At 35.8% G+C, this 27,021-nt stretch overlaps 1 protein-coding gene across 2 annotated transcripts in view; it reads right to left on the reverse strand.

Annotated features, from left to right (window-relative positions):
* The window catches only part of LOC116348990 (optomotor-blind protein), an 83,121-nt gene that overhangs the window by 2,263 nt on the left and 53,837 nt on the right, over nucleotides 1-27,021 (reverse strand). For both annotated transcript variants that reach the window (XM_031780238.1, XM_031780237.1), the window contains exons 5-6: nucleotides 6,385-6,531; nucleotides 5,805-5,881 (exon numbers count right to left, since the gene is read on the reverse strand). In XM_031780238.1, the coding sequence (XP_031636098.1) occupies nucleotides 5,805-5,881; nucleotides 6,385-6,531 (224 nt within the window). The remainder of the gene's footprint in view (nucleotides 1-5,804; nucleotides 5,882-6,384; nucleotides 6,532-27,021) is intronic.

Below are 27,021 nucleotides of genomic sequence, written 5' to 3' on the forward strand. Positions count from 1 at the left end.
TGTGTGTGTGTGTGTGTGTGTGTGTGTGTGTGTGTGTGTGTGTGTGTGTTTAGTCCCCATCGTTGTTGGAGTAAATCGAGTCGAGTGTAATATGCAAATTTAATGTGATAAATTGAACCACGCCTCAACCACTTTTGATCAAATACAAACAAATCCGCCTGTCAATACACGCACATTTGCACAATAATAACTGCGACGGCAACATCAGCGACTAGTATCAGGCTGATTTGATAAGGATTATCGACATACACACATAACAAAGAACTATGTAAATTACACAGGAGAGTCGGGATAATAATTTTCAAATACACTTGAAATATCCGTGTATATATAAATTGTGTGCTCTTGCGAAAAGCGCGTGAATATCGACGCTCTTATACAAACACGTTGAGATGTAGAAAGAGCAAACCACTTGAATCGGCAAAAAATTGCAATCGCAATCGCTTTTTATGATAAGATTAAAATTCGCTCTCAAGAGAGATAGAGACTTTTGCTGTTAGGTGCTTGCAAGAAGGTATGTATGTTATAGAAAGAGCAACCGTTGAGAATCCAATTTATGGTTCGACACAAAATCAATATCGTCTTTTGGAATATTTAAAAAAATTCATTGAAACACATTTTGGCGTAATTTTCGCGAAGTTTGCACCCTTTTATTGCACCCATAATTCAAAAATCTTTTCTAGTTGACACCCGACCCATAATCGGCAACAAACTTTTGTTTCAACTATAGTTTAGTCAAAGCGCGATATAACCGATTCACCACCCATCGATAAATAGCAACTCAGAAAATTGTAATCCGAAAATTACAGACCACGACCGAAGCGGTGTCAATGCAGTGTTTTTTTCGTCTTTTAGTCGATGTCTAATCGAAACATGTGTAGCATTTTTGCGGGGAATTTTCCAAACTCATCGAAATCAATACACATTTTTTTTCGTGCTCGAAGCATAGAGGGTACAAGCATACAAGCGCGTATTTAATATGTAATCGCTTAATATACACCGTTCAATGGAAAATTATGATGTGTGTATTTTGTCGAGTATGTACATTGAAACCGTTCATCAAATGCGCGCTTATTTTTTTCAGCGTTTCCTTACAACTTTTTTCGGTCTTGCTCTTTCTTCTATTTCTCTTGCTCTCTCTCTCTCTCTCTCTCTCTCTCTCTCTCTCTCTTTATTTCTCGTTCGTATTTTTTCGTCTTTTTCGTCCTTTTGCTTTTTCGAGCGATTTTTTTCTTCGTCGGTTAGAATTTCATGTGTACGGTTTTTTTTTCTTGCTACCCCAGATGGGTGACAGTGCGTGATTCGGTTAAGAAAATTACATGTTACGTGGATGTGGTAAAGGAATAAAAAAAGTAAACGGTAAAACGTGCCCGTAAATAACGATAGAAAAGTATACACCACACATCGAAAATTAGAAACTTCAAGGGATTATAGAACGGGAAAAAAAAGTAGAACCACAACAATGACGCAAATTTTTCGTGTGTACATGATTTTCGCTTGACGGACTTTTTTTACCGTTTGCTGCACATATATCGTCTAATGACTACATTGCAAATTGTTATGTACGCTGAGACAAAGCGTCAAATTTAACACATGCACAACAGTTTGAATTTCGTTTTTTTTCCGTGCCGTTTTAAGACTAGGGGGTTTATTCCTTAATCTTTTATGGACGTTGATGGAAGAAAAAATATAAACGGGCGCTTGATTGATGGTGGCTGGAAAAAAGCAGTTGATAAAAAGTGACGATACGGTTAGTTTGGAGCGTGCGGACAGAGTGTGAGAATGTGACTAAATCAATTCAGAGCACGAATATCAAGCTGATTTAAACAGACAGCATTGGAGACGATGAAAATTTATTTGTCAAAAGTTAGAAGAAGCAAACGTTTTAACAGATTATCGAACATTTTCGACCAAAAATGTAGATAAAATTGTATTTGTCGTTGTTTAACTCAAAAATGTATGGATTTTCATGAAAATGATGAAGAAAAAAAGGCTTTTTGATGGATTTATTAGAGATTCTATCAAAATATGATGATTTTTCAAATAAATGTGGGAACTCTTCCGACAGGTTCGTTAAATGGTGGATTGTTTTTAATCAAATTATAAACACCAAAGAAATATCGTTTTTAACGTTGAAAAAAATGACGATAACCGACATTGGGATTGAATGTGGGTCTTTTGAAAGTTGACGGACTGAAATTAAATTGGAAAATATCAAATTCTCGACATGAAATGAATTCAACATATCATTGTCTGTATTTATTAGAAACCGTTCTAGGTGTATTTGATTGGGGTACGAGTTGATTGGTTTTATGCTCTAACTTGTTCTTTGATTTCAATTTGCGAGTTTTTGTTTCTTTTTGTTCATTCTATTTTCTCCAACTCGCTATCTCTCTCTCTCTCTCTCTCTCTCAATTTAAAAGTTCCAAGTCTATTACTCTATTTCAATTTTAATTTCTTCCCCTTTTCGTTTGTCTTAAATCGAATTCATTCCCTGTTACTCTTCAAAACAAACACCGATGTGTATAAAATAGATTCCTTATTGGTATGCCATTCCAAAAGACTTCAGGTCAATATCATCGTGTGTGACACCGTATTTGCGTTCCCGTAAAATCATCAAATTAAATGATATCATTGATTTTATCTGCATCGACATTGATTGATTGAAGATTACAAGTGATTCACCAAAAATTGACCAACAAAAAAATCCCTTAAAACTCAAATCTAAGCAACCATCGCTAAAATGTGCTGTGTAATGTTGTGTGTTCGATGCCCGTATCGTGTTTCCCGTTTAAAATGCGCATCAATTGAAAAATCAATCTCTTTTTTTTGAAACCATCTCACATGTTCTCCCCATGATTAGGGTAGTTTTTCTTCGCTGGTCACACATCAACATGCCAGCAGCATGTCGAGTGGATTAGTTTGTGATATCAAATCGAAGCAAACTAAATCCTTGTTTGATCAAACGTCGCGGTGCAACAAACAATTTTCGAAAATTCCATGATTACAATGTAAAATCGTCTTGGCATGTGTCGTTTGAAATGTACCGCGCTCGCCCGCATTGCAAATTCAATTAGCAGCTCTGTGTGGCACTTTTTTATCTCTACTCTATTCTCACTAGTTTGCTTATTTTCTTTCACTTTTTTTTGCGTTCGAACATAATACAGTCGTGTTAACTGAGTGCACATTCGTCACCTTTGGCAGCCCACATGAGCATTAAAATGTAGAACACATCATCGATTTGTCGCCAGACAACTACAAAATATTACTAAAGTGACAATAAATTGGCTGATGGAGCCGAGAGAGAGAGAGAGAGTGTGTGTGTGGTATTGCATTGTTTCATCGATTTTCCCGTCGGTTATTGCATAATTCAGTCGGCACGATTCAAACATATCACATATCCAAACTCTAACCGACCAAACAGGATTAGCGACGACAATACCGTGCAAGATTTTTACAAAATACCATTAGAACACATATTTTTAGTTATTCGATGCGAAAAGCGCATTACAGCTTGTAATACGGTGCGATGACAAGCGCATGATGCAATTTGGTGTGCATTCGGGGTTGTCTTTTGGCCCCCAATAACAATGAAAACATATATGATTCACTTGTAATGCCATCGGATTACAACGGTATTTCTGCTAATGATTTAAAATTGGCTTTGGCTAAATAGCGAGGTGAAGACGCGGTGTCGAAGATGGACGAACGGAAAGAAGATATACAAATTAGGCTATTACCAACAGTTGAAAGTCTTAGAGACGGTGAAAGAGACGGGGACGGTGAAAATTTGACTATTTGATGACGAAGAAGTCTTTTTGCAACGAAAATGAGAGAAAAATTCCGAAAAACGCTGTGTTGAAAATTCTCGCCTGGAGACGTTTAAATTCCAAATGGAGATTGGAGCATTTAATGTAACCAAAGCCATTTCGAAACGGAATCAATTCAAAATTAATCGACTCAATGTAGCTCATTCGTCATCAGTACTTCCCTTTACTTTTCCTTTAATTTGTTTCCAAAACGTTTTTTCGTCTGCTTCTTTTTATTCTTCTTGTTCTCCTTCTCTTTCTTCACTCAAATACTTTATACGTTTATTCATTTGATGTTATTAAACACTTTGGCTATTACTTTGTCGCTCCCAACTTTGGCAACTACGTCGTCGAATTTAAGCGTTTGAGCTACGTATTCAAGTGTTTAAATCGTTGGTGTAAAAGTGATGTTTGATTTTCTCTCTTCTTCGGGGTACGAAGTTTTACGCTTAATTATGAATAACAATTCGTCGGCGATTGATTGGCTTTGGGGTATCGACGCATGTGTGAGTGTAATTTAAAAATTCATATTTTTCCCAAAAGAAATCGCGCTTGAAGAAGTTCAAACTTGAAAGTCTGATTCTTTTCTGAATATGTACCGTCATTTGAATTCCTCGCTTCAAAAGAATTGTATTCGGTTTGATATTCGATTTTGATATTTGAATGAAAGACAAAGAAATGAGTGAAAATAATAATAATTCAGTTTGACAAAAGTCAATTGGAATCGTTTAAACGGAGAGAGAGAAGGAGAGAAAGAGTGCGCGCTCACGCACAAACACACAGGAAATTAATTCAATTCGTGTCTTTGTCGCACCCGTTTAACTGGCGGGCAATGCTAGCACAAAAACAAACAATTGCGATGTGGTATTTCTTTTTGCGGCAACCGAACAATTGAAAGCGATTTTTTTTTCGTTTTGTTTTCAAACTCGTCTCGCTGTGTTTGTTGTTGATATATTGGAATTGGATTGCCGGAGGCAATGTCGAACGGATATATTTCGATATTGTTACAATTGTTGCCTCTTCGATATTGAGAAATAACAAAAAAAAAAATCCGCCTTATTTATGACGATCAAACGAAAAATAACTTTTGCCACGCAAATTAACGATATATGCCATGGAATGCAAACAATAACATCGCAAATTGAACAGAAAAATTGAGCCACACAGAGCGAGAATCCGGATGCCGCTAATTAGAATTCTTCTGGTGAGATCTGGAGTGAGTCACCCTTTTTTCACGGCAAATTCTTCGACATTCCATCGGGTCGTTAATCGCATCTCGCACAAACGTTTTAACATTGACACCGCGCCACGGCATGGGGTGCATCACTTTTCCTACCCCGAAAAACCCTTTCGCCACACAATACACAATAAACGAATTGAAATTCGGAATTTTCAATTCTAGCACATTGAAATGCCGTTGGGCATTTCTCTTCAAACGCAACGATCCACCGATCTGAATTTGATGATGATGTTGTTGTTGTTATTTCCATTGTATATGAAAACGATTCAAATAAAATCGAGCACGAAAAATAACACAATATTTACAATCACCATGAACAATGCATTGGCGACGGCACATCAAAAAATATGTATATAGCTCAAATAACCGTTTTCAGTTTGTTGGTTGAAACGACCAAACAATGACAGAGTCAACTCAATCGTTTTGTCGGCCCCAAAACATTTTTTTGCAAAACAAACTTTTCACACAATCAATCCGACGGAACTATGCCCACGGTAAAGGCATATGCTGAATGAAATTAAGCATTTGTACGCACCAAATCTAACGAAATTTTCAATTCACACGCATTGTGAGCGAAATACCTTTTTGGCTTTAGTCAACAGAACGAGTTTCAATGATCAAAACTGCACACTCATTCGGTCTCTTGGTGTGATTTTGAATTGGAATCACCGTTTTTTATACATTCTCTTTTAGTACCGGTTGAGATGTCTAATGAAAATGGTAAATTTTGCAATAAATTGACGGTAAATACTTACTTTTTTTCGCGTTTGCCAGCGCCCGAATCACGAAAACCCTTTGCAAATGGATTGTTGTCGATTTTCAATTGAGTTATCTGAAATGGGGATAATGGAGTTTGTTTGTAAGCCTGCAATTTTTAATAGATATTTTTGAAGAGATTTTAATGAGTGGTCGATGAGATTTGCTGATTTTTATGGATTTTGGAGTTTTTAGTCAGTGAGATTTGGAGTTTAAGTGGTAAATCGGATGAAAAGTACCAGTTATGGTGGAAAATGCATGTGATTTTTGCATAAATTGGCTATTTTCACATAAATTGAAGAAAAAGTGTGACGAAATTGATAAATTTGATATTTTTAAGGAAAAAAGTTTGAAAAATGAGATTTAAAAAAAAATAGAGATTTTTGAATAAAAAAAAGATTTCTGAAGGAAAATTTCTGATTTTCGTGGAAAAAATGACATTTTCAACATTTGCAATTTTTAAACAAGAATGATGGGAATTCTCCTAAAATCGACCTTGGATGCACTCATGTCAATGGAAAATCAAATTGCATTTGCCTACTTCTCTCCTCACTACATCCAGCCATACTCTTGTCTTACCTTTTCATTTTGATATGCAGTGACTGCGATAAATTCGGTTTCCTTAAACACATACGTACGAAATGTGGAATAGGGTAATTTGAGGATGTCATTGGCTCGTACCAGATGGAATCGTGGTTGATATTTATGCATTGAGTTAAGTATCGTCTGCAAAAAAGGTAAAAAATCCTTTTAAAAAAATATTATTCATTGTAAATGGTTTGTCAAAACAAAATGCGAGGAAAGGAAGCTAATTATAAGAAAAATTCGGATAGCGCATTCGAAAATTAGTTACTTCGTTGGCTTTCGACAGCATAGAATGAGTTGTTTTTTACGTAAAATTGACGTCACGTTGCTTGTCTAATTGAATGATTAAAAGGTCATTTGTTATGCAGAAAATGCGATGTTAACTCGGAATGAGTCGATAAATGGTCAAAGTAAAAAAACGAAAATGTAATAATAAAGTGAATCATCGTGATGTGGATGTTTTTCTTCGAAAATTTGGTCTACGAGACCACCAAAGATGGCACATGAATTTCATAAACGTAGTGTAATTTTTTCTCGTTGATCATTTCGTGTGTGTCGTTTGATTCAGGTTTTTTGTTTTCGGGGTGATTATATTTTCGTTTGAGCTTAGCCTTTATTAATAAGATCAATATATTCGGTATTTTCGTGTATCAGGCGACGAATTCAAAATGGGATAAAAGAAGAAATTAAAAACAATTTTACATAATGAGTTGAGAGACACACACACACCGTTGTGTTAATGCCACCAAATTAAGAACGAACGAAAAGGCGAAAAAGATGATTCTCAATTTAAGACAGCTAGAGTAATTAAAAAGATTACAAGCTCTTCCACTTGAAACCTGTGGTGCTATAAAACAACACACACAAACGCTCGTTTTATTTGGAATACTCACTAGTCAGACACATATTGGAATAAATTTATGCATAAATGAAATCATAAAATCAACAAAAATAAACACGAAAGCGTAGTGCTGATGAGAAGAGACGGTGTTGGGAAAGCGTTTGTTTAACACAACATTATATGCGCTGGAGAGATGTTGTTGCTTTTGGCTGAAATCATCATCGTCGTCGCCGCACTCGATTTTCAAATGTAGGGATATCGAAACGGCAATAATCAATAGCATTTATTTGCTTTCTGCTTTGTCTTTGTTCACATTTAACGGACAGTGAATACAACAAACTTGACGACGCACCGGACCTTATTTCGATCACACGAAAACAAAATCCAATCTTATTAATGCACATAATAATTAATTATGAATGCTATTTTAAATGTTTCATTCATTGATTTTTTCTTCTTCGATATGGTCTTTCTCTTCTCTCTCTTCACTTTTCGTTCTTTCTCTCTTGGCGTTTTAATTCATTCAAAATCAGGTGAGTTGTGTCATCCATGTCAATAAAGTATCGGATTTGCATTTATTCATTCTCATTGATTTAAAGAGATAAATGTTGATTATAAAATGAAGCTGTTTGCATTTCAATCCATAATCGATTGTGTCAAGTTCAAAGGTTGGTCTAAAAAACACCAACTCCGTCGGCAAACATCAAACGTGCCATTTTTGGTCATTTATCACATGATTTTATGTGATTGAAATTGCGGAAGAGTCGCACTTTCCAAATCGATTTTATTCCCCAATGTTAATTCGTCGCGCCGATTTATCGATTCCAACGGCACCGATCGAAATGCATATTTTCGTGTGACCGTTCCACAGAGCTTGACAATAATTTTTCGAATAAAATTGTCTGCGAAAATGTTCATTCTCGCATATTGTCCGCGTAAATGTTCATTCTCGCAATTAATTATCTCATATTTTCGGGGTCTTTCTTCTTTTATTGCATTCATCACTCTTCACATTTCTAAGAACATATAAAAAACTGATTTTTTTTGCATATAAAAACACCGATGAGTGATCAAAAATCGTTTCGTTTAATTAAATTGATATCTATTTGTTTTATCGGCGACTTAAATTTTGCGAGTGAAAAAAAGATCACCTTGATATTTCTTTCGGTATAACTTTTTTTATCGTCATTTTGCCACCAAAACGATCTGTCGTTTTCTAGCCAATTTCCGAAAATGACAATGGTCCAACCACACTCGATTTAGTAAAAAAAACGCCGAAACAAGAACACATAAAAATGGAAATATCAACACCTTTTTTTTTCTTTCGCTCGATTTTAATTAGCGGTTTTTACCTCTCACTCAATCTCATTTCGAATGGTGCGCACAGCGCGCGTCTCGCACTCATCATCAGCGATGAGGTTTTTGTTTTAATGTGCAACCCAACGAGAGAGACGGATACGGCATTCAAATACGTTGTTGTTTTTATTTTGACTTCAAATAGTGAGAAATCTGGTCGATTCGGGCCGTGGGAATGAATTTATAATGAAAACAGACGCTGTTTTTTTGTATTTTATACTCAATTCTTTCTATTCTATTTCGATTATTTATACATATAGGTATTTACGAATCGTAATACAACAGCATCCAATTTTCGATTTATGAGCGAACGTCAAACACGATGGAAACAATCACACACTATTTTTATTTCTATTATATGGCTTTTGAATCGGTTTTAATTCGCCTTTTACTATTTTTGCTAAATGATTGCTGAACGCAAGACGGATTTTTTACAGTTTTGGGCACGGTGTTTTTTTTTCAGTGATTGTTTGGCGATTTTTTTGGCAATTTTTTATGGTTTTTGAACGGGCATTTTATCGATGATCAATTAAATCACAAAAGATTACAACAAATTAGATGACAAAAATAGAGCAGATTAATTGGGGAAGAAAGAGTTGAGCTGACCAAAAACTAATACAAACTTTCGAAGTCGTCAATTTTGATCGATTTCCGATCATTCAAGATTCAAAGCTAAAGATCAATCATTTAAGATTCAACATCAAAAATGGTCAATATTTGAATGAGATCTCAATCGATTTTGACCAAAAATTGGAGAAATTCGAACTTCTTTCGACTGTATGAAAGATGGCTTGTTTTGAGTGCATAGCCCTTATTAAGAGCGTCTTCTTAATAAGAGGAAGCTAAATTACAAGAAGACGACGAAAAAGAAGAAGGAGTCAAATATGAAGCAGAGACACTAGAAGAAAAAAGCACCAACCGCGACCGAAAACTTCTATCTCCATTCGAAAAATCGAAAAAAAACCGTTTGCCTCCGAAAATGTGTCCATAATTTATGATTTCCGGTTGGTCAAAGCTCATTATATGTGTTGTGTTTTTTTCCACTGATTGGTGTGGGTTGACAGTGTGCAGTGGCTGGTAATCAAGCGAACAAAACATGCAATAAATAAACGAATTGTTTTAAATCAAGCGAATGGGGGCTACCAACAGTTTGCCTATAAAATATGTCCATTTCAGTCATATAATATGCTGCTGCTCTGGTATCAGCATCGTTTGGTTAAAAGAGTCTGGCGATGATGAGAACAACGACCACCAAAACGGCGATTGCGATAAGAAAATGCTTGAAAATAAAACATCAAAAGCCTACGCAGCGCTCTGATAATAAAATGCGTTCTCTTTTCATTCAAAATTGGTAGGTGCAGCTGTAGTTTTTTTTATCAATGAATGTGACCTTTTCGAATGAAATCGATTGCCGTCGGTTGACATGATCGTTTTTTTTTTCGTTGTGTGATGATTGCTCTCGTCATATTCGATATTGTTTCTCTTAATTGAGTTTCATGAAAAGAAGCCGCGATCATGAGAACGATGATCAACACATAATTTTTTCTTTTGGTGTTTATGTTTTCGTCTCATGTAAAGTGGGAATTAAAAGAATCTCGTGTTGATTCTCGGAAATCGAATTGCGTTTGGTCGATAAACAAATGAGCACGGCATTTCGGCACTCTTTCGGCATTCAAGGAGTTATTTCGAGGGTTTATCTCAAGTGTTTGCATACAATTCTTGGTGGCTGCACATTAATGAACACGTATACAATGGCTTGTGAATGCCGTTGCCGCCGCTGTTGCTGCTGTTTCATCGGTGTGACATTATGTCTTTGTCACCTAATCTAAACAAATATTTATTTGTTTAATGAACAATCGATGTTTGGTAAAACGCAACGCGAAAGAATTTCGGTGTGACCGAACAACATGCGACTGCAAGAAAGAGTGGCAGAGAGAAATAAAAAAAAAAACAGAAGGCAAAAATCAATTCCATTGCGATAAACAATACAGGTACAGATTTTTGTCGCATAACACTCGGCAACGTTGTCGGCATCATTTCTTTGATCTTTTTCTGCAGTAGCGCTCAACTGTTTCGTTAATCTCTCTTACACACAAACAACACTATCTGGCCAATTCATTGATTTTCTCCCTCTCACTCATGCGCTTGCTTTTCAATTCTAAAATAATCAAACCATATTTTACTTTAATACCAAGATTACGCATGCACCCGAATGAAGCCGAATGGCAATGCACTTTTTTTTATATATATAGTTGCAAGCAGCAAATGTGCGTACTTAAAACAAGTCTGTTGTTGTTTTTTTTCCTGCTTCTTCCTTTGCTTATTGATAAATGGCGGTGGTGGGCAAAAGGCGCGCTCAACAAATTAATTTTTATTGATATTATTTCTATAAGAGCGGTGGAATTGCGATAGTGGCCGTTAATTGTCGCCCGGACAGTATCTATCTCTCTCTCTCTCTCTCTATCTCTCTTTCACTCTCGACCGGTGTCACTCTCACTCTTTCGCACTCTCTTGCGACGCGCACTAAGTGCGACCGATGGGTGAGAACAACATTTATAACATTGACGGCAAATCCTGACCGCCGCCACAAAAGCCACTTATTTACCTCTTTTTTTCGCCGACCACTTGCACACACTCTTATCAATTGAACGCGCGGTGCGAATTTGTTTTTAACTTTAGCTTTATCACAACGCACTTTTAAAACGATTAAACGTCATTGCGTTTTACTTTAATCTTAATGCAGCGAGAGACAGAAAGAATGAGGAACAAGCACGGACACAACAAATTTAGAGTGAATTCTGAAATCGACGACTTTTAATGAGCTCATTACCATTTGGCTGAGTGAATTATTATGATTACACTTGCATTTGGGTGACAAACACCGAAACAAAACAAAAAGCCACACACGAATCATAAGAGGCGACACTATAGAGTGTTATCAAGGTGTCGCACAAATATAAGCCAGGAAACAGACAAAAAAAAGGTTAATTAATGAATGGTCACAAACGGAGAAAGAAAAACTCATTCAAATACTTTTTACGATGCATGAATGGAGGACGGAATGGATTTAATGGACGAATCAAAGATACTTTTGTCACCGAAATTGAAATTCAAATCTTAGGTAGATTTGTTTTTTGAGAACATTCCACGCATGACTTTTTATAGAAAAACACATTTTTTAATGTGTTTATTTTCATCGGCATTTCACGGTCATAGATAATTCAAGAGTAAATTTGATGTTTTTTTTGGATTTTTGTGAGTGGATTTTGAATCAATCGATATATTTTTGAAACACATCTTGATTTTTGTGAACATTTTTTGATAATTTCGATTTTGTAACTAGTTGAGATCTAAGACTTTCGGAGAAATTTCACAAAACTTCACATTTCGTTGAATTCACCGAGGAATTGTTCTAACTGTATAGATAGATATAGCACAGTTCTATGGGAAGTTCAGTTCGTTTGGCAAATGGAACTCCATTTGATCCATTGAAAGACATACGTCTTGAAATTTCGAAAGTTCTTGCCATTTTCTCCAATTCTTTGTCTTTTATTCTTTTTTTTGCAAAAAAAGTGATATCTTTTCCGATTTATCTCCATTAAAACCATAGTTTTGCGTCGATCTATTGCATATTCATTTCAATTTCCATGCATAATTTTTCATCAACTTTTGTAACACCGTGTGATTTTTATGACACTCGTATAGATAATTTCGACAGATTTTTTTACGATTTCAACTCAATTTCTATTGCTAAAATGTTATTCATTTTAATTGCCGATATAAATGAATTCAAATGGTCAATTTGGTGTTCGTCTTTCTTCTCCTTCTCTCTCTCTCCCCTCGTTTGAGTTCTTGATGAATTTATGAACCGTTCATTTTTTTTGTGTGTGTTCTGCTTCGTTCGAAAATCCATAAAAAAGAACCGTGCGTTAAATTGTGGGTTTTTGAATCGCAAGTGCAAATTAAATTGAATCGAGAAATAAAAAACGTTCACTATAATTTCCACATTGAGAAAATAATATTTCATTAATTTGTTCATAATTATCGCTTGTGATTTGCATATATAAATATTGGAGCGAATTCGCATTGAGTGTGAGAGAGTGAGATAGAGACAAAAAAAAGATGTAAATGAGCGTGTGGTGAGCGTGTCAAAAGAAACCGGACTAGTCTCGCGTACGAGGAATTTATCACCGCAATGCTCGAAACAAAAAAAACATACTTTGTGACGCTCGAGTCAGTGGGATTAAGTAATAAAATGCTAGAGAAAACAGTTGATGCGAAACAAATGGATTTACTATGCCATAATTAAATCTCTATCTCTGGTCAAAAAATTATATGGTTTTGAGTGTGAAATCTAATTGGCTATTCAAGATATAAATGCCCGAAAATAATTGATTTTTGTTTGCATACGCGTCTCAAGACGAATGTTCAAGTGCCGAATAAATCACTTCCACTTCCCACTGGCAGCAAAGACTCTTTGCTAACCGTTAAGTGGATGTGTTCAAGTGCAGAAATTTGAGCAAAGTTGTGTCGCGACACAACCAAATTGATTCTTCGATGCCGAGATGGACAGACAACCAAACAAAATGACGAATAATAAACATTTAATAAAATCAATTTCAATTAAACAACGACGAACACACACAACGAACAAGCAAAGACACACACCGTGTGTATGAGAAAGAGAGAGAGTTTAACTGAAAGAATGACGCTTCCCACGGTTTGTATGTTGTTTGATTCGCTGAACACGATGGATGACATGACGAACGACTCATGAATATATGCGCTTTGGCTCATTTCAGCAAACGAATCCATCAATGCCCAGTCTCATCGATACACATATACATAAAATGTACAATCATCCAAACAAGATAGCAGAGAGTGAGTGAGTCAACATTGTAATGGCATAATTCTCAATGTCGTCAATGTGTGGATCCATATCTGTTTTTTTGCTTTCTTCATTCGCTTGATAACCATTGTGCTTTTCACAGGCTTCACGCGTTTCAACTCAACTGTGGTTCACTGCAAGTTTAAGTTGTGTCTGCGGCTTTAATGAATAAGTCATTCGCAGTTGCGAAATTTTAAAAGAACCAAATGCAACAACAACATACAACAGATTAAATGTCAAACATGGACGCAACGGTCAAAGGACGATGCCAAGGCGCTTTTATTTTTTATTCATACACATTCTTTATGGTATGAAAATACATTTTTCAATGAAAAATTCATAAATATGGTTGATATGCGATTTTAATTTTTATTGAATTATTAAAGATAATTCAAACAGGTTCAATATTCGATGATTGTTTTGATGGCAATTTTTTCATTTTGCGAGGGGATTTTTGAAATGTTGGAGCATTCGAAGGTCATTTGCTTGAAAATCAAGAGAAACTTTTCAGAACCGTGAAGATTCACTTGAATTTTGTTTTTTTTTGAAGTTTTCATTAGTTTTGCGATAACTTTAACAATTTTTTGATAATTTTTCATCATTTTCTTGATTTTTCTACTTTTCGAACATTTTTTCACGGTTTTTGGGATAAATCTACTGAAACCGTAATTTCATGGCTCTTTTGCCTCTTCTACTATTGATGGATTTAAATTTCAGCAACTTTTTTGGATTTTTCATTGCATTTTTGGCAATTTTTTACCATTTTTATTGATTTTATTACAAATTTTCAATACTTTTGTTTGAATTCAAAGAAAATGGAGAGACAACAAGAAAAATGAAAAAAAAAACGAGAAAAAGAGACATAATACTTTCTGTGGAAGAAAAAAGTGTGAAAATTTTACGTTTTTTGGTGATTTAACATTTTCCGAGACTTTTCCACTTTTTCTCCGAGTAATTTGGAATCTTTTTTGCAATTTTTAACATATTTGATAGTCTTTATTCATAAAAATCGACAAATTCCATCAAAAAGTCATTGTATCCCCATCATAAATATGATCATTGTTAAATCATCATAAAATTCCCAACTTTGTTCATTTCTATCCAAAGAAATATTTCACACAGCCGTTTTGCCCATAAAAATGGTGCTTTGCCAATAAAATTTCAATTTTCCATCGAAAATGTTGTTCGCTGCATTTTTTTGTGTGTGAAAATGTTGCAATTTCTCAATTAAATTTCATTGATTTCAAATTCATGTTAAAACATCTTATATGACATTTTAAATCACTGTGCAAATTATTTATTGCATATATGTTGTTGTTCGTTTGTTTTTATTCGGAAGCGAAAATCATTCAATAAATAGACAAATGTCTAGAAAAGTAATTACCCGCACTTTTTATGTGTTTGCTCATTAATGCTCGGCATTCCATGAGCTCGGGTTTGGTTTTTTGATTCTCTGTGTGTATCGTCCGTGTGTCGTAGCGTCTCACATTGATGCCACATAAATATCATATTTTTGCCGTATGTATTAATTTTATAACCGTGCGCGTACCGCACCATAAATGGTTAATCGTTCGAGTTTTAGACAGATTCGAAAATTGAGTGGAAACAACAATCATAAAAATTGCATCGCACCTAAAATAGCAGTCTACAACTGTCACACATATTTGCAAAAAGAGAGAGAAAGAACACGCACGCCACTCGGTGTTAGTCGAAAAAAGATATTAAGTGTTTGCACTCGGTAACGTGTGGCATTGAAGTGTTGGACGCGTCACACATCAAAATTGGCATTTGAAATCGGTTTTTTTGACGAATTTGGCATTTTATGACAGTCGATGCTTTTCGACTGGCTCAGCAAGCGGGCTTCGATGCTTAATTAGGCGTGGGGTTCGATCGTTTTTTATTATTATTGATTGTATGTTCGTCGGTATCATTTAAAACACATCATTCGCCGGTTTTTTTTCGCGCAAAAGTGTGAGTGGAAACGATCATCATCATCACCAATGAATTTGTTCAAATGTTTACATTTTAATTAGATATTACAGCAAATGCCATTTTTCAAATGGCCACTCTTTTTTCACCTTCCTTACAAGAGAAAATATTGTCGAGAGAAGATAAAAAACATTAATGAAAATGTCACGTTTGAACAGCTTGGAATGAAGTCGAATCACAGAGAGTGATGTGATTCGAACAAGAGATCATAAAAACTTGTTTAATGAGACACTCTATGATCCGAATTTGGTGCGATTTTTGTACGCACATGAATGTGTGAGAAGAGAGTTGTTGTGTATAACAAAAAATGCACAATTTTCCTTTGGCAGATTAACGTTTTCAATCTCACAACGGTTTGACCTATTCGACCATCAATTATATACGCCCACGAGATGTAACCGTCAGCGATGAAATTACACAAAAGTCAAGGGTTTCGCAGGGAAAAAAACCAAACAACTGAAAATTGATACCTCCACAATGAGCAACTAATTGAAGCATGAGCCAAACAAATCGCTAACGCATGTTATTCTAAAAAAAAACTCAGAGAAAAGAGAGTGAATCAAGTTTCGACTTCGATCCGCATACCGGTTTAATTGAATTTTAATGATTGCACTCTGAATCGCTTTTTTTGTGCCAGCAATGCTCATTCTGAATTCGCACTTGGAATGAGACTCATGCGAGCAAGAGAGAGAAAAAATGGCAAGGTGAGGAGGCGAGTGAAGAAGAGAAACAGAGCAAGAGCTAGAATGAGAATTTTGTTGTGCGATTAAGCATGTTTTGTTTTACTCATGAGCTTCAGTTTCGCCGAAGTGTTTAGTTCAGCCAAAGAGCTTTATTGTGTGTCCAATCGCATGTATTTTGCTGCTTGTTATCGAATTCAATGGAAATTTACTTCTTCTATATGTTACTCTGTGGAAATGAAATGTTCTCGGTTTTTTACATCTGATCATCTCCATTTCGACCGATCTGTTTTAACATGATGATATCATCTGTTGATATCTAATAATGTCGAAAACTTGGGTAGCCTCTAAAAAAACCACCGACTTTAATGTCAACGATTTCGAATGGATCAATTTAATCGTGATTTAGCCACTGAATTTTTTTCGGTTCTCACACACTAAATTGATGCGTTTGGTGTGTGCGTTCACATTGAAATGTGATACATTCGTCTCATCGTTTTTATTTTCGAAAATTTTGTCACCGAAAACATGTTTCGGATTGAAATTTCCAATAAATTATCGTGAGCTTGGTCACTCTCTCAAAAGAAACGGTGATTCGTTAAAAAAAACACGCACACACAATGTGTACCTGTTCGGGATGCAAAGGCAGATGTAAATATAAAGTATTAATTGTTGGCTATAAACACCGAGATGTGGCCTGAGGTATGGGCAAGTGACTAAGAAAGAGAGAGAGAGTGCGGTAGAGTCGGAGAGGGAGGAGAGAGAGAGAGAGCAACAGCGATAAAGAAAGAAAAGTACATCACGAAAAAGATCACGTCAACGCACAAGTGTAAAGCGCCCGAAGAATATACGAACAAAAAGCAAACATTCCAAATGAGCTGCAGATAAATTTATTGTTTTCATTTTGGTTCATATTGTTTGTGATGCAGTGACACACCGGAGCACTGTACACCGTTCATCACAGGTCTCACTGTTGACTTTTTTTGTTTTTGTTGATGTGTGTGTGTGTCTTCTCGTCGATGATATTATATTGAAATACAAAGTAAATCGTTAGAATTATAAGCGCGCTAACAGCGTTTCTCTTTTAATTAAAAGTCATAAAAACTGAAAATGTGGTTTCCCATCGATATGACCTTGTCCATGTGGTGCGTACATTTTGTATGAGTGCTTGCATAGATCTGTATTTCACTGGTTGTATGTTTTTCATTTCGGTTCGATCGTAATTTCCGTTTTTATTCCTTATCACACTGCATCGTAATTGATAAACGGGTTTTTACGGTCGAAGACCCATTTGCTGTGTGACCATTCAAAACCGATTATAACAGCGCAAAGTGAGTAAGCGAGCGAGAGACAGAGAGAGAACGGTGACTTCGATGGTGGCACTTCGATACCATTTCGATATGCTTATGTCTTAAGCCTATTTTCATAGTGTAATAAATAGTGATTTTGTGTGTGTTTTAAAGAACATTGTGATTTGAGTGAAGAAAGAGATTAAATGACACAAAAATACGGGATCAGAGGCTTCTGAAAGATTTAAAATACATTTTATATTCGATTATGAAGCGATTTTCTTGTTATCAAAACACTAAAAACACAATGCAGTTTCCGCGGTCGCTTTCGCATTTCTCAACAAATTCGAATAAAATGTGAAATTAAATTTCAATTTTAAAATCCACAGATAAATGCTATTTTATGAGCTTAATCCGCGATTTTCGACTCGATCATGACTTTATTTTTTTTTTTTGGCATGTCCATTATATTCGAAAGATGATACTTTTAAAATGAATGACCATCATCGAACGATAAATGTGATCGAAACGACGAAACAGCAATAACGAATACCGAACAAAAGACAGAGAAAGAACAGACATACAGAAATAAAATAATATAAAATTCGAAAATGGTAATTGCCAGAGATAACAACTGTCAGCTACTGTATAAAATAATAAATGGGTGACACCGGCTATTTCATGCCTGCAAGTGTGTGTGTGTGTATGCGTGCGTATATGTATCTTTTATTCTCTGTTCTCTGCACCGTTCGAACGGAAGGAAAGACAACCGCGTAAAACAAATAAAAATGTTCCAAATGACTTTTCGATAAGATTGATTTTTATAGAACTAGAGCTCTTGAGTTTAATTGACCCACACTGAAGACAAAAAAAGAACCCGAACTGATTAAATGACCAAATGCCATGCATAGAGTTCTTTTTCATTCATACACCGCGCACATCATGTAGTAAAAAAAAATGCGTCACAGAAAACCAACATTCCAAAATTCTTTTCGCTATTTACAAAACGAAATCAATTTAATGCTTCGACGATGCTTTTTTCCCGAATCAATTAAGATTCTTTGGTATGCATTTTTTTCAAAACGATCGATGTGTGTTTTTTTTTTGTTCTCATCGTTTTATTCCATTCGGTTAATTGCGTCGCCGAATGGCGCTGGTTACCTTGTTCACCTATCACATTAACGGCTGGCTACCCGTAAATAAATTTGTTCATTTTGTGATAAGATTCACCACCATTCGACCTTTACCAAATATCGTTCGGTCTCACTTCAAAACCAAAATGCAACGCATCGATGATTATATGCACCGATGGAGGTATTTTTGCACAACATTTTTGACCCAATCGACGCTGAAGTGAAATCGTGAAATTCTTTCAGCGAATTCAAATGTTCGAAGAAAAAGACACATTTCGCGGAATTTAAACGACTTCAATACTGCACCGAAGTGAAATACGGTGATTTTTGAAGAATGGGATATTGATCATCGGTTTAGAGAGACGTTCTTTTTGGTTTTAAAGAATTCAAGGGCATATTCTTAACTGAAAATTAGAGACAGAAGACATTTTCGGCAGAAAATCTTGAGATTTGGATGAAATTTTGCGGTGAAATTGAGAGAAACGTCTAAAATTCAACGAAAAATTGAAAAGCATGAGCAAGTGAGTAGGTGCTGATTTTTGCTCTAGTTTTTTCAGCGCTTTCGTATCATGATTTCTGCCAATTTAACTCAATTTCTGCTAATTTTGCCCAATTTCAGTCGATTTCAGTCAATTTCAGTCATTTTCAGCCATTTTAGCTGTTTCTCTTAAAGAAATTTCAAACAAAACAAAATATTCTACAACATTTCCAGTTTGAAATATAAATTGTGCGAGAAAAAAATTTCAAAATCGATATTTTTAGACTTATTTATCGACTATTCTTATAAGAATGACCAAATAATTCTTGAATTATTCTTACGATGTTCATTGTTCGCATTCGACATCAAAATTGATGCATCACCGCACATACTTTCGTAAATGACCTCATCCCATTCGTCTTTTCCTACATTGTTTCGTCGTTTGGTAAAGCGAATGAGTACGGCGACAAAAATGTTGTTGTTTTCTTTTTTTCCCCGTGTGCATTGAGTTTTTGAATAGAGACACTGGCGCCTGCCAGTCGGATGCATTTTGTTAAAACTATGCGCTTCACATAGCTGCAAAATCAGAACAAGAGAGTGCATTCCGTGCATTCGTTCACGGTGAATTTTTGTCATCATTTTGGTTTCATATACATTTTTTCCCTATTCAAATCGAGTTAATATTTCATCGGTCGAAAATTCCTTGCGGGTAAATTCGTGTGTGTCCCTAGAAAAACGCGTTTTTTAAATATTATTATCTCGATGAAAATAGTTTTTTATGCATTCCTATTGTGAGTTGAAATCATCGGTGATTTAAATAATAACAACAAAAAACCCTTTTACATTGAGCGGTGAACCCTTTCGTTTCGAAGGGTTTGCACGTGTAAAAGGGGAATTTCACCAGTTCAATGCGGCAGCTGCATCAGAAAATGGCCGAATCGGAATCCATAATAATTTATGCGTCAAAGTGTTGACATTTTGGTTGAATTAAAAATGGCTGATATTTCATTGTGCATGTTTATTTCTTAATGCAAAAAATTTATATTCGCGCACAAAGAAGAAAAGGCCACAATGGAGAGAGATCGCGGCTCACCCACAATGCTCGACGCCGAGAATATGGCACAAGAAGAAGAAACAAAAATCTGAAATAAAAGATGCGAATCATCGTTGAATGATGGCTGAATGAAAGAGTGTGCCTGTAGCATTTACAGTGAACACGATTCGTGGTGCGCATTGATTGGATTCACGTTGATTGCGTTGTATTTGTTTCTTTCTCTCTCTTGCTTACAAAAAGTCATTATCAAAATAACGACATCACATAAATTACTTTATTAATATGAATAAGATGATACAGGTTTTTGGGAAGCTAGGCGAAAAAAATACACTTCTTTCAGCGCGAGAAGAGTGAAGAATTGACTTCGGTATAAAATCTGGTATGGAACATGAACAAAAAAAAATACACACGGCAACAAATCGCAATTCTAGTTGTATCGCGGCACGTTCAACACAAAAACAACACTATTGCCAATAAATTATTGCGCGCACGGTGTAAGGGTGGTCTCTCAATTTGTGCTTTGCATCGCGTCTTTCGTATTCGTGGATACATGCCCGCAACAAATGGCAAACCACGATTAACGATCCTATCCAATCCAATTACATTATTCACTTATAGTTTTCAGACGTTGGTTTTTTGTTTTCAATTTTAAAGGTTTTGGTGTGCACCACACATTTTGCGATGATGAACATTGATTTCGATGATGATTGAAATTACGCCATGAACAAACCATGTCATTTCCACACGCTGCCTCACTTTGATCGTATGGAGCGAGGGAGAGGGAAAGAGATCTAGAGACGGATGGAAGGCGAGAGAGAGAGAGAGAGAAATGGAAGGCGAGAAAGAGAGAGAGAGAAATGGAAGGAGAAGCCTAGGCGCATCAATTATTCATTCAAATCAAAACCTCATTTACATTTTCGTTGCATAGATAACATGAGACTGATGAGAACCGTTTAACCGTGAGTGCTCTTCCATTGTGAAATTAACGCGATAAATACAACGTTTTTTTCACGTTTAGATGAAAACAGCTCAATTTCTGCATTTTGATAAAATTGAATGAGACGCAAAGCGGAAGAGAAAATCGTGATTGTTTTTGAACAAAAATGTTTTTTTTTTTTGTTAGAAAAAATGAGAAGATCTACCAGTTTTATTCGACATTTTCATATTGCAATATAGAAGTTTGGATATGGTTGTTTTTTTTTTTTACTGAAGAATAAAAGAATAATTTTTACATTTTCGAATTGAAACGAGACGTTTACTGGCATTTGAGTTAAAAATCGTCGAAATTTCGGTCTAAAGTTGTTTTTGTACGTTTTCCGTTTATTTGATCACTTTTCAGATAAAACCGTGGTGTCCAAATGTAAATAACGCGTGTCTTAACGACTTCAAAAACTGAACCTCCAAATAAAACGGGGGAGGGGTGAAATGTGGTTTGAAGCAGTAATTAACTGAACTGAAATCAAGCTTACTTGAGGCACACTTTGGATCATCCAAAAAATGCGTTCAATAAAACTCAATTACGAAATGCTAATAAAGAAAACAGCGGTAGAGCCTTGAGCGGTCAATGTAATTACACTTCTATCGCGCGTAAAAGAGAAAAAAGAGCGCTTGAATTGTATTTATCTTGTGGTTTGCGCGAAATTTTCATTTACAAAAAATCAAATGCGAAACTGAAGAATCTGATTAAGAGCGTCAAAACTAAAATGAACACAGTGAGGCGTCAACGACTGTTGAGTCGCTCACATAAAAAATATGATTCAATTAACTTCCAAGCGAGTTAAAAATACTTTTACCTTGCATGGTGCTCTTTTTCTGTGTGTGTGCATGCGTGCAGAGAAATAAAAACACATTGTAATACATCCATGTCGTGGTCCAAATGGATGTTTGCTATGTTAAAAGACAGCAAAAAATTTGTTTCTCGCAAATGATTTTCCCGATCACTTTCATTGTAAACAATGATCGAAATGTTGCCAAAAAACCGACGACAAAACAAAAAACGGAGAGAGAGAGAGAGACTGAGAAAAGGCGACCATAGAATCGAGTGTTGAAACTAAGCACGAGAAAACGATGAGATGATCGATGGATAACATTAAAACGGAACATTAAAAAAAATAGTGTTGTGAAAAGAGGTCCGAGCGAAACGGGCAAAGAGAGTGAAAAAACAAACAAAAGGTATTTTGTATATGTGTATCTGCGAAGACCAAGAACGAAGGAACGAAAATATTTTTATAACGAAACGAACAATAAAAAAAATATATATATATTGAAACAATGAGAACCGAAAAACGCACGAAACGATGGAACGACTCCTCTTCGTTTAAAGAAACGAAAAAGACAACAAAGGCGAAGAGCAACAAAAAAAATAAGAACCGAAGGCAAAGTGGAAGAACACGCGGCCACAGTGACGACGGTGGCGGCAATGCCATCGTCGTCGATGGATCATGAGTGGAAACAAGAGAAAGATAGAACGATATTTTGAAATGAGAGAGAGTCGCGCGCTTATATATTCTTTGGCGCCACTTATTACAATCTGTTGTGTGTGTGTGTGTTTTTTTTCGTTCTCTCGTTTCGAATGCACGAAAAATGCAGCCGAGAAGAAGAAGAACTGAATGCATTTTCAATTTGACGTCGTTACCCGCGACGACAACCGCTACAACAGCCAATGATGTGTGTTCTTATCATGTTTTTCTCTCGCGCACTTCTCAAACCAAAAAAATTGTTATTAAATATAAAAATAAATGCAACAATTTTTGGTATTCAGGCTATCGTGATGACGGCCCGCACATACTTTGCATTTGTCGCAAAATCCCGAAAAAATACGTTGCATAGAAAATATGGATCGAATGACGACAATCAATTTATTATGAGAGCGACCATCGAACACGAGCACTGGGAAAAATATAAATTTATTCAGAGAAATGGTCGCTTGTCAGATTTTTATCGGAAAATAAACCGCGAGCCCGAGCACAAGACATCACGAATTTTGATACCCCATCGTAATTTCGATTGCAATGGGCCGGCTGCGGTTTTTCGGTACAAAATTGATCGAATTGAATGCATTCCGATATAAATATGTGGAAAAATGATGACCATTGAACGATGGCGCGACGATTTGAATTTGTGATGACGCATGCACGCCGCGAAATGGGTCCTTTTTTAACTAAGAATTCGAAATTGGTCTTCGGTTACTATTCGCTTCCTCAACCATTTGAGAATTAAATTAGAAATGACCAATTTTTTTAGAAAAAATGAGCAATTAGTTTTTATTTTAACTCGAAAATGACGCCAAAACTTGTGAAAGTCCTTACAAATGAAAGAGAAATCGGTTTGTTCATTAAATGAACCGAATTTCCTTTCGAAATTTAATAAAATGTTAATTAATAACCAAAAATGTATGGTTGATGAACGAATTTTGTTCGTTTGTAACAAAATATGCAGATCAATGAGTATGTGAGCATTATTCAAGAAATGCAAATAATCGGAGCTTTATTGAAAACTGCTGTGTAAAATGGCATACGAAATAGTATTCAAAGTCCAGAATTGAAACTCCATTTCGAAAACTAACAAATGCAGGCATTCGATTGGAACATTTTCTCTCCTCTCTCTCTCTCTCTCTCTCTCTTGGAAATCAATCGAAGCATTTCTGAAAACCGAAAATTCTGTTAAACATTTAAACTAAAACCTCTTTCTCTCATTTCAAAGTAGAAACAATTTGAAAATCGTTCGCTTTCCATTCTGCTTGATGGTCTCATCAAATCAGTTGCACCTTGAAAGGGATGATTTTCATATCTTTTGGCAAAGGATATGTGTAGTATAGTTGCACCTATCTCATTAAAACCATCCTGGAGACTAAGTTCTTCGTTTCACTTTGATGCGATTCATTGGACTGTGTGTAACTAATGTTCGTGCAATAAAAACACACATGCAAAAGGGTCTTCAATATTAAACTACCATCCGTTTGTCTATTTCTCTATTCTGGAAGATGGCATTCTCTTGTACCGAATGAAGGCGAAACGAGAGTAGAGAATGGAACACCGGGAGCGTGACTGAGAGAAATGAAATTTCTTTGAGTTTTGCCTTTGAAAATTAGCTTCAACTAAAAATTGTCGGTGACTCAGGCGCTATTTCAACATTTGAAATTTTAATAAACAGTCACTGAAAAAAAGAAACGCACACCATGAAACCCAATCCATTTGATATAAATAAAAAGTCCCACAGTCCCTGAGCAATTTGTGCCATCCTTTATTTAGAGACTATATAAATAAGTGAAGCGAATAGTTTGAGTTGTTTGATAGAGAGCCTGTCTCATTTACGCTTCGTTGCACACACAGAACGGATTTCTCTCTCTGTCTCTGCTGGAGAATTTGAAATTTTTATGAAGTAACATGTACTGAAAAGTAGCTGCTAATTTTTCTATCCGAACGACACCGAAGCTGGAGAGAGATAAAGCGAGAATGAATGGAATTAGGTTAAACTTTGATTAGTTAATAGGTTCTTTTGAAATTGGAATGAGCCACTTGATCGAAATTGTCCAATGTCCATCATCACATTTAACGCACAATTAATCAACGACACGACACCGACGATGGCAATCGATTCGACGCTACAAAAATCATTTTAAAAATGGATTTTAATTACTTGAAATGGAAAATTGTTCTAATTTTCAATCGAAAATTGAATTCGATCGAACGCGAAACGAAGCGAAACGACGTGACTCACCCACTTCATCGAACACAATCGAATGAATAGAGAAAAAAACACTTGAGACACGCGTGTAAATCGAGTCGAAGCGACGAAGAAAGATGAAAATGTTCTTAATTTTAACAACAAGCGCCGGTCATGGCAAATAAATTGAACTAAATTGTCTCCATCAATTAACGTCCGAAGGGAACAAATCAATTAAATCAATAGACAAAATGAACACGAAGACATCATTCATTAAATATTAAACAGAATAAATGTTAAGAATTTAGTTGAAGCATGACTTTAAAATAAAAACTATACTCTCTTTCAAAGACACACACACACACATCCACAGAAAAAGCGACACATCCTTATTTAAAATGTCTGAAAAGCAAAGGCGAAGAAGACAAAAGGCTCCAAAAAAAACGAAATTGAGAACACTTGAAATTAATAGATGCAAAGCCATTTTTGAATAGCAACCAATTAAAAGCCACTTACAGAGGATTTACTAACCGCTTTTGTCTTTTCGGACGGCTGTTGTTGGTGTGCTGACAAAGGCAGTGTTTTTTCGGTAATGAGCGCACATAATTCGATGTGAACCACTTTGTATGCGCACCAGTGTAAAATTTACAAAGACCGGATTTACCAAAAGTGTGTTTCAATTACTTAACCGATTCATATTGGAGTTGTGTTTTTTTTTCGATGTCGGTGTACGTTCTTCAGGTAAATTTACAATTTGTCAATGACGCCTCTTTGAAACTGCGATTTATAAGCGCGCGGAAAACAATCGTAATAAATTAATGCGAATTTGGGTTTGTAAATGCGGTGAAGTGGGCCCAATTAGCCCGATGAATTAATAAATTATTTACTATGGATTTCATATTTCGTTCTTAAGTGGTTATCGTTTGATGCGGTTTATCTGCGCTGAACACACTCTTTGAAACAATGTTATAATTCCTCATAGTGAATGCGTTCGATAAACAGGGTAGAGAGGGTGCGCTTTGGTTCGGTATCATTTTCCATCAACAACAGTTGGTCTTAAAGAGCTTAAAACACTCAACGGATTAACCGAATTTTCGTCAATGCTTTTTCGTTTGACATTTAAAGAGAGATTGATACCACTCATAATGATAGCTCTTTCTCTAACTGTTTTCTCTCTTTTATACTTCTCTCTTTCTCCATCTCTTTCTTCCACCTTCTGTCTCTTTGCTCACTCGGTGTCTGCTCTTGCTTTCTCTTCTCTTTCACAGGCTCTTAGTTTTTATTCTCATCACAGCCATACCCTTTGTCTCTCCATTTAAACGCAACCAATTATTTCCATACTTTGCATTCAAAATTCGATAATCATCAGTGTCTTTGATCTCTCTTTTAACACTCATAAACTCATTTCTTATCTGCATCGGTTTTGAGGCTTTTTTCGAAGGTGATTAGGAGAGATTTGCTATCAAGAGACCTCAAAGGGACACGAAGAACAGAAAACTACTGATATAATTACACAGAGAGAGAGAGAGAAAGAAAGAGATACTGATAGAGAAGGAGATGGAGACAGAGAACGGAATGGTGAGCGAGAGAAAAAAGGACAGAAATTTAAAAGTATAAGTAAACGAAAATTGAGTGAAATTTACTCGTGTCATCGTATTTTAAATGTTGATGTCAAACGCATGAACTTGGGTCGAACTCGGTTCTTTTTTTATATGCTCACTCTATGAGTGACGTGCTAGATGACGGGTTGAACGGTAACATAGAATAATAATTAGCTACTTTGTCTTTGAGTGTTAAAATAACACCGTAAAAGTGATATGGCAGTCTATATATCGTTGCACGTATCGACTTTTTATCACGCAATATATGCGCGCACAAATACACCACAATGACTTTGAAGAAGTAAAAAGAAAACATATATATGGCAAAATCATCATAATAGCACATGATTAAACACATATAAAGAGCATATACAACAACACATACACACCCTGTGTGATATAGATGTGCAGTGTGATTGGTCCCCGTTTTCGAATGGATGTTTCGTGATCTTGGGCCGTTTCAGAAGTGTAACGACGGTCGAAATGCGTGCTCATTCAACACGATCCAAAAATGGAAACCTAAACTACAATAACATCCATAAGTCTCCCTCTCCCTCTTTCTCTCTTTCATACCGTTCGTTTGGCTTTCTCTTCATTTTCACATGGTCGCTAAAACTGTCGATTTTCTTCCTCTTTCACAATTTTTCATCGAATAGT

This window comes from Contarinia nasturtii, unplaced genomic scaffold (genome assembly GCF_009176525.2).
Source record: "Contarinia nasturtii isolate CC-2019 unplaced genomic scaffold, AAFC_CNas_1.1 Cnas_scaffold_2739, whole genome shotgun sequence".
NCBI classification, from domain to species: domain Eukaryota; kingdom Metazoa; phylum Arthropoda; class Insecta; order Diptera; family Cecidomyiidae; genus Contarinia; species Contarinia nasturtii.